This window comes from Leptodactylus fuscus, chromosome 7 (assembly GCF_031893055.1).
Source record: "Leptodactylus fuscus isolate aLepFus1 chromosome 7, aLepFus1.hap2, whole genome shotgun sequence".
NCBI classification, from domain to species: domain Eukaryota; kingdom Metazoa; phylum Chordata; class Amphibia; order Anura; family Leptodactylidae; genus Leptodactylus; species Leptodactylus fuscus.
In genome coordinates this window covers 31,327,894-31,340,729 of record NC_134271.1, presented here as the reverse complement: position 1 = coordinate 31,340,729, position 12,836 = coordinate 31,327,894, and the positions used below count along the sequence as shown (strand labels likewise).

Here is a 12,836-nt window from a genome sequence, read left to right as displayed (position 1 = left end):
ACTTGCCTGTGTTATCAGTGGGAAATATGAAAAGCTTTGTGCATTCAGCATAACATGAAGGCTTGTACCTTCTGTAACACATTCTTAAAGCTTCAGCCCGATGATCATTTTTATTCTTTAGCCCATTTGTACAGGGCAGAGTCATGTGAAAAAGTTCACTCACTTGACACTTTTGGCTCCTTGGACAGCTGGTGAAAGGTCTTAGTACTTATGAGCTGAAGACTAACAACGATCACCGTATAGCTTTAATGTTTATTTTTTATTGACGACCTACCCTCAGGATACGTTATCAATAGAGATGAGCGAACACTGTTTGGATCAGCCGTTCCGAACAGCACGCTCCCATAGAAATGAATGGAAGCACCTGGCACGGCGACCGGCCGCCGGCAAAGTATACGTGCCAGGTGCTTCCATTCATTTCAATGGGAGCGTGCTGTTCGGAACGGCTGATCCGAACAGTGTTCGCTCATCTCTAGTTATCAATATGAGGTCAGTGGTGGTGCAACATCAGAGACCCTGGCTGAGCTGATGTTTGAAGGGCCCACAGAGTTTGTGCCATGTTTCAGAACTCTACTGATCCTTTGCCGATGACGTATTCTGAGAATAGGTCATCCATGAAGGAAAAAAAACAAAAGCCAGCCCCTTTAATGTTATAACCTTCTACTAAAATCGATTGTAGATGTTCTGCTGGCCATACACACGATAGCAGCATGGGTACTGAATGAGAAAGGGGAAGAAGCTTTTGGTGATGGTTTGTCTCCCCCCATTTCAAGGCAAGAATAAAGCTTTATGACAGATGGCTTTGGTTAGCATTGCAAATGTGAACACAATGCATGTATTAATACATATTTGTGTCGATTAGAAGGATATGATGTTTCACTTACTGGAATTGCAGTGATGAAGAAATTCCAGGGCAGTAATGTCCCAAGGCCTAAGATCAGGAATATGATGGTGACAAAATAGAACCTGTAAAGGAAAGAGTGATTGTCATTCATAGGAATGGTTCAATACAATAATACGGCCATATGATATCGGGATCTCAAAGTACAGAATATACAGTAAGATGTATTACAAATCTATAGCAAAATTCTGTTACTGTAGCGTCAAGGCTAAACATCCATTACAGTCAGTCATGGGGGCTGAAATACAGTTTTAAAGAGAATATTCATTTGGAAAATAAGGCAGACCCGAATGCTGCCAAGTCATAAACTGGATCCTATATGATGTATTTCTTGGCTGACTTTCCCCAATGATACAGAAGCCTTACAAACACTGTGCTCACTGAAAAGACTGCCAGTAACTGACCATATATCAGGTGCACAGAGCTGACAAGAAGGAGATGACATATTTTACTATGTAAATGCAGGGACAGGCAAAGAGGTAATACCGGAAGCTCAGAAAACAGAGAAGAGTAGACACCTCACATGTAAGGTATGTGGAGTTGGACACAGAGTGAAAAACAGATCAAGAAAAGGCGTACGTCAGAAGGAAAGGGTTAATCTACACCGCATGACGAAGAGTGACATCTGAGAAGGGTAGACATATTAATATAAGACAGCAGCAAAGAGCTGCTCACTCACTTGTCATGTTTGTCTTGTTCATCCTTGCGAGACATCCTGCGATCTGTGATCCTGCAATGTCCTCGAGTCTTCCCTATTAAACTGTGTAGACTGTCGGGAGAGGAGGAGAAACAGTCACGTGGATATTTCCTAAAGCCTGAGAGTGCAAATAATAGGCTGAGCTGTGTCCAGAACCTCCCCATGTGCTTCCCTCTATACAATCCTGCTCTGGACGGCTGTTCTACCTCCCTCACTGCTTCTCTGTGCCCTCCTGGTCCAGTGCCCTTTGTAGATCCTGTGCACACTGACATGGCTCCTCTTCTAACTTCTCTAGGAGCCCATAAAACATTAGTTGTGTGTGTAATATATATATATATATATATATATATATATATATATATATATACACACACACACACTCACTACTGTCCAGTCCACTACAGCACCTCCCCCATCTTCCTTGTAGTGGCCTCTGTATACATGGCCCTACCCAACACCATGTCTGACCATTCATCTTCCTCCCTATTGATCAATGAAAACCAATCAAAGATAATGTTATTTAATCAACATAATAAAAGAGGGTTAACACCCTGGTCACCAGCTCTCAGACCTGAACAATAGACAGGTCAGTCTATAAGGAGCACAAGCTGTACACAAATGTCTATCCTAATAGAATAACTAAAGGCGCAACTCTATAGGACAATAGGAAATGTGTTACTTTGTAACAGAACACACAAATCAGACACTTTGTTATAGTAACTCTATTTATACAATGTAATGAGATCACTAGTAGGGTATAATATATGGCAGATTATAATCTCTTTACAAGTACCGTATATACTCGAGTATAAGCCGACCCGAATATAAGCCGACCCCTCTAATTTTACCACAAAAAACTGGGAAAACTTATTGACTCGAGTATAAGCCTAGGGGGGAAATGCAGCAGCTACTGGTAATTGGATATTGTGGGATGTGTAACGGGACATCCCTGAGAACATCATCTGGCCACAGACGTGAGCCCACTCTCCTTTATGGTCAATGCCAGCCATTAATTGACTTTTCTCTATGGAACAGTCGACCAATAAAGGATCAGATGTGAAGGCTCTTGGACAATCGCTGGCGGGGTTGTCAGATATTTGTCTGTGTTTATACCAATAAATGTCTATAAACTGGACAGCATTTACTGGGAACCATAACATGATAAATTACTAGATCCAGCACAGACACCGGTATCTTCTATGGAGAATGACCAACCAAAAATAAAAAATTACCTATTTTTTGACTCACTGAACTATAGACCGACCTTCTCCTATAAATGCTGCGCCAGTCTAGTCTGACCATCCCATTCACACTATATTTTGGATGGTTATAGCATTTAGAGGAGAGGTTTAGTAAATATATACATGGCATGAGATCTATAGAACTGCTGTAACACCACTGGGCGACATCAGCGGGTGTCACTCGGGGGTGCACAGAGCCCTACGTTCACCTTTAGAGACACCTGGAAGTCCCAGGCAAGAATTTAGAAGATCTTTAGAAAACCTCTTATTATCTACTTTAATAGGATTTGTAGGTGGCTGACTCCAAGTGTCTCATTGAAGAGTCAGTGATGCTTGCAGAGAGATTATTGTAACCTTTATTCTTATTCTCTGTAGAGAATGTGTTGTTTTCTGACTGTAAAGGCGTGTAATAAAGTATGACGGATGCCAATGTGTACATAAGCGTAAAGCGTAACTAAACTAAACGGATATCAGTAGAGATGAGCGAACAGTAAAATGTAAATATTCGTTTCGAGTAGCCCCTCAATATTCAACTACTCAAATTGAATATCGAACCCTATTATAGTCTATGGGGGAAAATGTTTGTTTCAGGGGTAGGCAACGTTCGATCAAATTATACTTACCAAGTCCACGAGTGAGGGTCGGGCTGGATCCTCCGAGAAGTCTTCTCCGTGCAGCGTCCCCGCGGCGTCTTCCGGCTCTGAATTCACTCTGTCAGGCATCGGGCCTGGGCAGAGCCGACTGCGCATGCCTGCACTACAAGCGGACATGCGCAGTCGGCTCTGCCCAGGCCCAATGCCTGGCAGAGTGAATTCAGAGCCGGAAGACGCCGCGGGGAAGCTGCACGGAGAAGACTTCTAAAGGTAGGAGAAGAACCAGCGTTGATTGGCCGACTGTATAGCATTCGGCCAATCAATGCTGGTTCTGCATCGAACTTTTCCATTCGAATAGTGAGTGGTACTCGATCGAGTACGAGTATTTCAAATACCGTAGTATTCGAACGAATACCTACTTGATCGAATACTACTCGCTCATCTCTAATCATCAGCTAAAAACACAGTCAAGATAAGGATATTTATATGTGGCTGCAGCTACATCCAATCCCAACTGATGATATCTCTGGACAGGATTCATGTAGGACCTCAGAGCCACATGAAAGATACAAAGCTGCTCTTTCATATGACACCAGAATCATGTTTCTATGTTATACAAGGCTTGAGGTATAACTATTTGAAGTGACCCCGCCACCCTTATTTTACCAGCATCACCCACAAGCCTGTATACTATAGCGAATATACCACTCCCAATGGACAAGCAAGGGAAAGAACAAAGAAATATAGGATTTTATAGAAAGGAGCAAAAAAAAAAAAAAATATTAATAGACTAATATATTAATGAAATTGCCAGAAAATTAAAAGTTGTGTGAAAGTTTAGTAACGCCGGAACATTCAACTCTTATCACAAAGCCACGGTCCAGTTGTATTTTAGAGTTTTCCTTTTAGTATTTGTAAATACATATTTCTAACTAGACAACCCATTTTATGGTGCTAATACTGTGTAATTTAGTCAATGTGCAATGTAGAATCTGCAGAACAAAAGTGGAAGAAAAAAAACAAAAAACAACATGATGTAGAGACTATCTGCTGGACCGAACACTGAGCAGATTTCCGGCTTTGAGCATCACAGTCATGTACACCCCCACATGACTACTGTACCAAATAGAACGTGACCCAATTTTTCAGTTTGGGGTTTCACTAGAATCCAAAACTTTGGAGGCTTGCTACCAGTGGACTGAAAGTGACGTTCTCTGTGGTGAATAAAGTGAAATACTCGGGTTTGTTCATTCCCTGGGGTAGAATAGGTGGAGGCCCACAGAAGGTGTAGAAAAATAAAGTTATATTTACCTTCCCCTTGCTCTCTTCTGTATTTTGTTTCAGCGTTCGGCCTTTTCTCTTGGTGGATGTCATGTGCCCCAGGGGTCATCCCTGATGCCCAATGACATGGGCCATGTGAAAGTCATGCTGGTCTGTTATATCTCACACAGATTTTTGTTTGTTTTTCCACACCTACCCTGGGCCACTACCTATTATATTCTGAGGTCTGAAGAGACCCCCAAGTATAATCATTTCACTTCCAGTTGGATCAGAAAAAGTTTGGCACAGAAACAAATCTTTGGGCCGAACCGTCCAAACCCAAGACTAAATAAATCTTCAGAGGTTCAACCATCTAGAACTATAATTATGTTTTCAGTATTGGGGAGGCAACGCCTGGTCCATGAAATATCATCTGTATTTTACAGAACAAGTACACCCTTGTGAAGCTGGCTAAGGCCACACGGAACGTCCCGCAGCAACAAGGCGGCAACGAATCGCGGTTCTTCCCGCAGCGCTTTAAACAGAAAGTTTGCAACGTTTTCCTCCCCGGACTTTCTGTTACAATCATATCTATGGGGAAACCGCCAGCGTTTCCGTAGATATAATTGACATGCTGCGATTTCCAAAACCAGGCTAGTTTTGGAAATCGCAGTCCACATGGTGGTTTTTACCGCAAAGTGGACATGGGATTCGTGCGATTTTGCGCGGACATTAGCATCGGACACTAGCTGTCGGACATTGACGGTAATGTGAACTCTCCCTTAGTCCTGTGCAATCAACTCGTCCTTCCTCCCCCTCCTCCCCAGCTGCACTCGTCTGTCGCCAATGTAAGATTACAGTACTGTACCGTGTACATTTCATTAAAAACACGTCTTTTTTCAGCATTTTGGCTAATTTTGGGACTTTTTAGAGGGCTGGAACCAACTAGATTTATTTACATTATTTTCTATGGGAAAACTCCGTTCGAGATACAAGTAGATCGACTTACGAGCTCGGGTCTGGAACGGATTAAACTCGTATGTCGAGGTACCACTGTACACCTAACAAGTGCCCGGATTTTAGAGGCGGATTTCTCTTTAAAATTGGCTTTCAGCCAGAAAAATATGTGTAAGCAGCCATTTTTATTCATGGAATGGCTCGATTTTATTCCGTCTCTATGAATTTGTAACATTCCTATAGAAATTATTATTTATTCTGATTTACAGGTTACCAGTAATCCACATGCTCCGGCATTAGTTGTAGGCAGTCACAAGGCTCAATGATCCCTTTGACAGCTGCATTTTCAGGAGGCCAATACTGGTTTGGCCATGGTGACTGCACTGATGAGATCAGCCCATCCGAGAGGCCCTGCGGGTTGTTACTTAATGGAGCATAAGAGGCTGATTGCTAATTCATGGCGTACGCACTAAAGATACAGAACAGAAATGAACATATGCTGTTGTTGAAACTGAACGTGGATCAAAATTCTGTGCACTTATATAATATTAAGGCTCCTTCACAGATGCTTTGCAACACATGTTACATGAAACCTGTTATATGGAGAATGCAGTGCAACGTGCAGGCAGCATCGGGCAGAAGGAGCTGAGCAGGGTGATGAACAGTTCACAAAAAGAAGTGTGCCACAAATGGGTGTAATACTATTAGAATGAACAAACGAACGAATGAATGAATGATAAAATCGAGTTATATATATATATATATATCCATCACTCCCATACTGTTTCCAACGCCGGCTTCTGTTTGCAGGTCCCAGCAGCTATTGCTTGTACACATTAGTTCGCAGGTAGTTTTAGGACTTGCTTTTCTTTGTCAGGTAATATGAGGGCAGTGTTCACCTAGCAGACGTGTGCCGGGTCTGTCTAGTAGGTGAACGAGGTAGGTTTTTGTTCTTTGAAGAGTAAGCAGGATACGGTTAGTCGCCAAAGATTGGTTCTACTGAAAAAGTATTTCAGCCTTAGTGCTATATGCAAATTATTAGTTGTACTGGCGTCCATTTTGTTTGCTATATGGGGCTCTATGATACGGAGGACCTATTCTTCGGATAGCACCTCAATGTCAGTTTAGTAGCAGTGCCTACCCATCAGCTGCTTGGATAAACTGTATATCAAGAACAGCGCTGTACAATGTATAGTGGCCGTACTTGGTATTGCCACTCAGTCTCTATCAATTGAATAAGACTGAGCTGCAAAAAGACCATATAACGAATAAATGTGATGTCACAGATCTGAAAAGCAGAAGTGGGGCTTGACCACGAGCAGCTTATAGTCATGGATTCTGACCCCCACCGACCTCTTACCAATTACAAATATTACAGTTCCAGAAAACTTCTTTATTTTCGGTAGCCTGTATCTGCAATAGCATGGAAGACAGTGGCGTTGCAAAGAACCAAAACACATCACACCAATGACCATTCAATACGGTTTTTTTCCCCTGTATACCTTGGAAACTGCAAGTATGACATTTACTTATGCAAAACTCCCTTCACACAGTGAAAAGCAGACCAGAAAATTGCCACGTGTGAAGTCAATGAAGAGAGCGCAGTTTCCATCATTCTCTCCCACAAAACGACATGAGGTAAGAAGAGCGTCTCCGCCTTATCGACTGCCTCTGTACAATAAGCCTTTCATAAAGAAACCAAAAATACAGAGCACCATTTATACAGAATTATTTCATGCATGTGGAGCTAAAACTAAGTGCACACATCATTTTTTTAAATTTGTTTTTAAGTGTAATATATTTATATTAAAATATATTATTTTTTTATATTTATTCAAAGAATCGAAGTGAAAGAGTGAGTTATGCCTCTGTACGCCTACTGAATGGTACATATCACAGCCATCCATTGGATTAAGCAGAGAATGCTGGAAGAATATAAATGGAGATGCGCATGGGGAGGAAAGCTTAGAATTTATAGCGACGATGAATAGAGAAAGAAATTGCAGAGGGGTCTATAAATAGATGAGGGGGAAAAACAGCCAGATCCTGAAGTGAAGAAAACCAGCTTCATCGGAGAGGAGGAGGAGGCAGCGCCTCTAACAGATCGTCCATCAACTATTTTTGGTTAATGGTGGCAAAAATAAAAGTGGCCTGTTATGTTCTAACTAGTAAACCTTACATTCTGGGTTTTTTCCATCACATCTGCATCGGAGTCTCTGTATGAGACTCCGTCATAGATTCTGCCGAATATCAGCGGAGAGAAGAGTCCTGCACAGAGGGCAGGAGCGGGAACCTTTTTGGCTGAGAAAGCCATGAACGCCACATATTTTAAAATGTAATTCCGTGAAAGCCATAATACATACCCCCCACCCCATCTGACCCCAGAGTATAATAATTGGAGACCCAGGGGGGATAAACACATAAAAAACACTGTTACTTACCTCTCCCTGGCTCCGCTGCATTCTCCGCCGCTGTCGTCCATCTTCAATGACGTCATGAAGATGGACGTCGGAAGGCTTACGTCGCGATGCATATGGACGCAGGCCCCAGTCATGTGACATCTGGGACATCACGCAAGTAGGCCCCAAGCCTGCCCGGAGAGGTAAGTAACACTGTTTAATATGTTCCCTTACCTCTCTCCTGGGCCTTCGATCATTATACTTGGAGTCCGAAAAGACCCCCCCCCCATAACAGTGCTTGTGGGGCCCATGGCCCCGTAGTTACACCCCTGTCTGCAAGCCAGATGCAACCATCAAAAGATCCACATCTGTTTTGCGAGCCATAGGTTCCCGACCCCTGGTCTATGGCGAGCACGGGTGACCGCTGTTTTAGTGGGTGGGCTTTCCGTTTGCTCTCACAAATGATACGAGTGACGGAGTCACAGTGCAAGTGTGGACTAGAGTAAAGAGAAGCGAATTCTAATGGAAATAAATCTGTTATACTTTCTGATCGGAAAACAATAAAAAGAGAAGCATGACATCTGTCTCTGATATGAAGTAGAGATGTCCCCGGATCACCTTCACCTCTAAAGTCGCACTTTTTAAATTTATCCCATTCTACAATATAAAAACTTTAAAAAAACTTTGTCAGCAGCGTGAGAAACATATAATCATAGTGGAACCGCCACAGTTGCTCATGGCACAAAGCTCAGATAAACCAATCGTAAAATAGCTGCTGCCAATATTAAAATCAATAGAAGCGCCAGCATGTCCGAGATCGCCAAATCATAGCAGGACCACTGCCGCTATTATAGGTGGTGGTCCCACTATCACAGAAGATAAATTGGTCCATCTGAATTTAGTTGCTCTGGCTCTAAATTCAAAAGGGCCAACCACAGAAGAGCCAAAAGCCCAAAGCGTCTATTCATAGTAGGTCCACCACTAGCATTAGCTGCTGCAGCTCCACTATGGGTTTGGGGGATTTTTTTTGTTTATTTTTAGCTTTTCAGCACTGCCACCAATGTTATTTATTACACCATCATTGCGTCACAGCAGAAGGATAGCTAACAGCAGGGCCACAGGGAGGGGGCGAGAGAAAGCAATGGCCACCAATTCATTTGAATTGACAGGCAGCTCCTGCTAAACCTCTTAATGAGTTGTTGGCGTCAATCATCATGCAAGCAACGAGTTAAAAGTCATGTTAATGAATGCTTTATCTGTATATGTACATGGGTAGCCCAATGAATGTCCCATAATGTCCCGGAAACGCCACGGGAAAAATCGCAGCATTTTACAGTCAGGGCAAAGTGGATGGGATTCTAGCGAAAGCGGACACGCCACTGTTTCCAAATCCAGTGTTGTTTTGGAAATCGCAGAATGTGAATTATACCTATGGAAACACCAGTGGTTTCTCCACAGATATAATTGTAACAGAAAGTCCGTGGAGGAAAGCGCTGCGGGAAGAACAGAGATGCATTGCCGCCACGGTTTTTCCCGCAGCACTTTATTTCTGCGGGCCATCCCGTGTGGCCTTAGCTGAACAGCTACGTATTCAAAAATGTGGTTTTTTTTTTATTTTTATGCTGCATGCCAATGATCACTGCAGATTTGCGTGTGCATGAAGCCTTAACATGATTGCTAGATGTATAGTTTGAGCAGAATGAAAAGGCTTTACTAACAAAACTATGGAGAGACTGCTATTCAACTCAGTGCCTGTTAACCAGTCCTATAGAGACGTGTGATCAGTGGGGTCCCTGCAATTGGACTCCCACTGGTTCGTCACTTCTCACTGATCCCGCAGATAGCAGACACATTATAAACTTGGTACAACCCCTTTAATAAGACCTGCACACAATGCACGTTGTACAGTTGCCTTGACAACTCTGCCAGCCAGCGTACGGATGTGCCTCACCGCCACCCATTTGCTTAAATAGAACAGAAAAACTGCACCGTAAGGCAAATAACATGAACCGGTATTGGGAAATAAATATGTATAAGGTACGCAAACCAAAAAGGGGTTAAACCAAATGTCCGTTCACCTTGTCTTCTTGAGAAAAGTCACAACAATTGAAATGCAAAACAGGCGAAATCTTAGGTGATACTACAGGACCTTTACCGCCATAGATGCCAAGATACAGCAAAATCTCTACCGCTGTGCGGAAGATGCCAGGATACGCAGGATCTCTACCACCGTACAGAATATGGCATGATACGGCAGGATCTCTACCACCGTGCGGAGTATGCCAGGATCTCTACCACCGTGCGGAGTATGCCAGGATCTCTACCACCGTGCGGAGTATGCCAGGATCTCTACCACCGTGCGGAGTATGCCAGGATACGACAGGATCTCTACCACTGTATGGAGTATGCCAAGATTTCTACCGCCATGCGGATTATGCCAGAATACAGTAGGATCTCTACTGCCGTGTGGAGTATGCCAGGATGCTGCAGGACCTCTACCGCCGTACGTAGTATGCCAGACGTCAAGTGGTCCTCAGGTAATAGGAGGTTAAAAATAAAACCATCAGAAGGAAAAAGAAGACGTCCACACTCACCTGCTAATCCAAGCAATAGTTCTTTAATGGTGTAGAGCCATTGTTTGGACTAGGAGAAGCTCAGATCTCTTTTTGACCTCACATTACCAGATCACCAGGAACCCTGTCAGTTCAGGCGGGAAGATGTGCCAATGAAAGAAACGATCCAGTTCACAGTCCTATGCCCGACCCCTGGGCACATGTCAGCCCCATCTGGCTAGTAACAGCAGGCACCCTGAACTTTATACATTACTTTTCCCTTAGGATTCATGGTGAACGATGGTTTTACACAAAGATGACATCTTACTGACTCAAGACACACAGGTACATGGCAGCCTCACACTGACAGCTCTACACACACAGGTACATGGCAGCCTCACACTGACAGCTCTGGACACACACAGGTACATGGCAGCCTCACACTGACAGCTCTACACACACAGGTACATGGCAGCCTCACACTGACAGCTCTGGACACACACAGGTACATGGCAGCCTCACACTGACAGCTCTACACACACAGGTACATGGCAGCCTCACACTGACAGCTCTACACACACAGGTACATGGCAGCCTCACACTGACAGCTCTACACACACAGGCACATGGCAGCCTCACACTGACAGCTCTACACACACAGGTACATGGCAGCCTCACACTGACAGCTCTACACACACAGGTACATGGCAGCCTCACACTGACAGCTCTGGACACACACAGGTACATGGCAGCCTCACACTGACAGCTCTACACACACAGGTACATGGCAGCCTCACACTGACAGCTCTACACACACAGGTACATGGCAGCCTCACACTGACAGCTCTACACACACAGGTACATGGCAGCCTCACACTGACAGCTCTACACACACAGGTACATGGCAGCCTCACACTGACAGCTCTACACACACAGGTACATGGCAGCCTCACACTGACAGCTCTACACACACAGGTACATGGCAGCCTCACACTGACAGCTCTACACACACAGGTACATGGCAGCCTCACACTGACAGCTCTACACACACAGGTACATGGCAGCCTCACACTGACAGCTCTGGACACACACAGGTACATGGCAGCCTCACACTGACAGCTCTACACACACAGGTACATGGCAGCCTCACACTGACAGCTCTACACACACAGGTACATGGCAGCCTCACACTGACAGCTCTACACACACAGGTACATGGCAGCCTCACACTGACAGCTCTACACACACAGGTACATGGCAGCCTCACACTGACAGCTCTACACACACAGGTACATGGCGGCCTCACACTGACAGCTCTACACACACAGGTACATGGCGGCCTCACACTGACAGCTCTACACACACAGGTACATGGCGGCCTCACACTGACAGCTCTACACACACAGGTACATGGCGGCCTCACACTGACAGCTCTACACACACAGGTACATGGCAGCCTCACACTGACAGCTCTACACACACAGGTACATGGCAGCCTCACACTGACAGCTCTACACACACAGGTACATGGCGGCCTCACACTGACAGCTCTACACACACAGGTACATGGCGGCCTCACACTGACAGCTAGAAGAAGCCATGACTGACCTGCGCACTCAGACCCTCCGTGCCCCGCCGCTCCTACTCACCACCATGTGCTTCTCCACACACGTGCTCCATGGGATTACCAACTCTGCCCCTTATCCAGTCACACCGCCCTCTCACGTACTCAGCATAGTCATGTAATGTAATATGAGACGACGCTGTGCTGCCGTGTCCCATAGACTTACCTGGTCCGTCACAGATCTCAGGACAGTGCTCACACTGCGACTCTTCTTTCTCTCTGCCGCAGCGATATAGCGGGAGTTTCGAAAATGAAAAAAAAAGGCGCGACGCTATTCCCGCGTTTTATGTCACCTCACAGCGAAGTGTTATCACAGAGACTTGTCCCGCCAGTCAGTGGCTGACTAATCGTATATACACAGGGGAGGTGTAATAGGAAGAGCCTGAGGGCATAGCCGTAATACGGGAGGGGCACTGGGCCACACCGGGCCCTCAGGCACCTGCGGTACCTCACACGGTTTTCTCTGAATAATACAGTTTGTCATCAATATATATTATTATTATATAGCTGTATCCAGGGCCGGCGTCAGCGCACGGTGTAGTCGAGCAAGTGGGGGCCCCCCGGCACTTGCCCGCCCCAGCACTTGCCTGTCCCGATTTCAGCTCATCAGCG

General features: G+C 44.8%; 1 protein-coding gene across 1 annotated transcript in view; it reads right to left on the bottom strand.

The window, feature by feature from the left end:
• Positions 1-12,441, bottom strand: part of SLC29A2 (solute carrier family 29 member 2) — a 28,223-nt gene extending 15,782 nt beyond the window's left edge. The window contains exons 1-3 of the mRNA XM_075281567.1: positions 12,391-12,441; positions 1,581-1,670; positions 885-966 (exon numbers count right to left, since the gene is read on the bottom strand). Of these exons, the coding sequence (XP_075137668.1) occupies positions 885-966; positions 1,581-1,615 (117 nt within the window). The 5' untranslated portion in view covers positions 1,616-1,670; positions 12,391-12,441. The remainder of the gene's footprint in view (positions 1-884; positions 967-1,580; positions 1,671-12,390) is intronic.
• Positions 12,442-12,836: the final 395 nt, after the last annotated feature.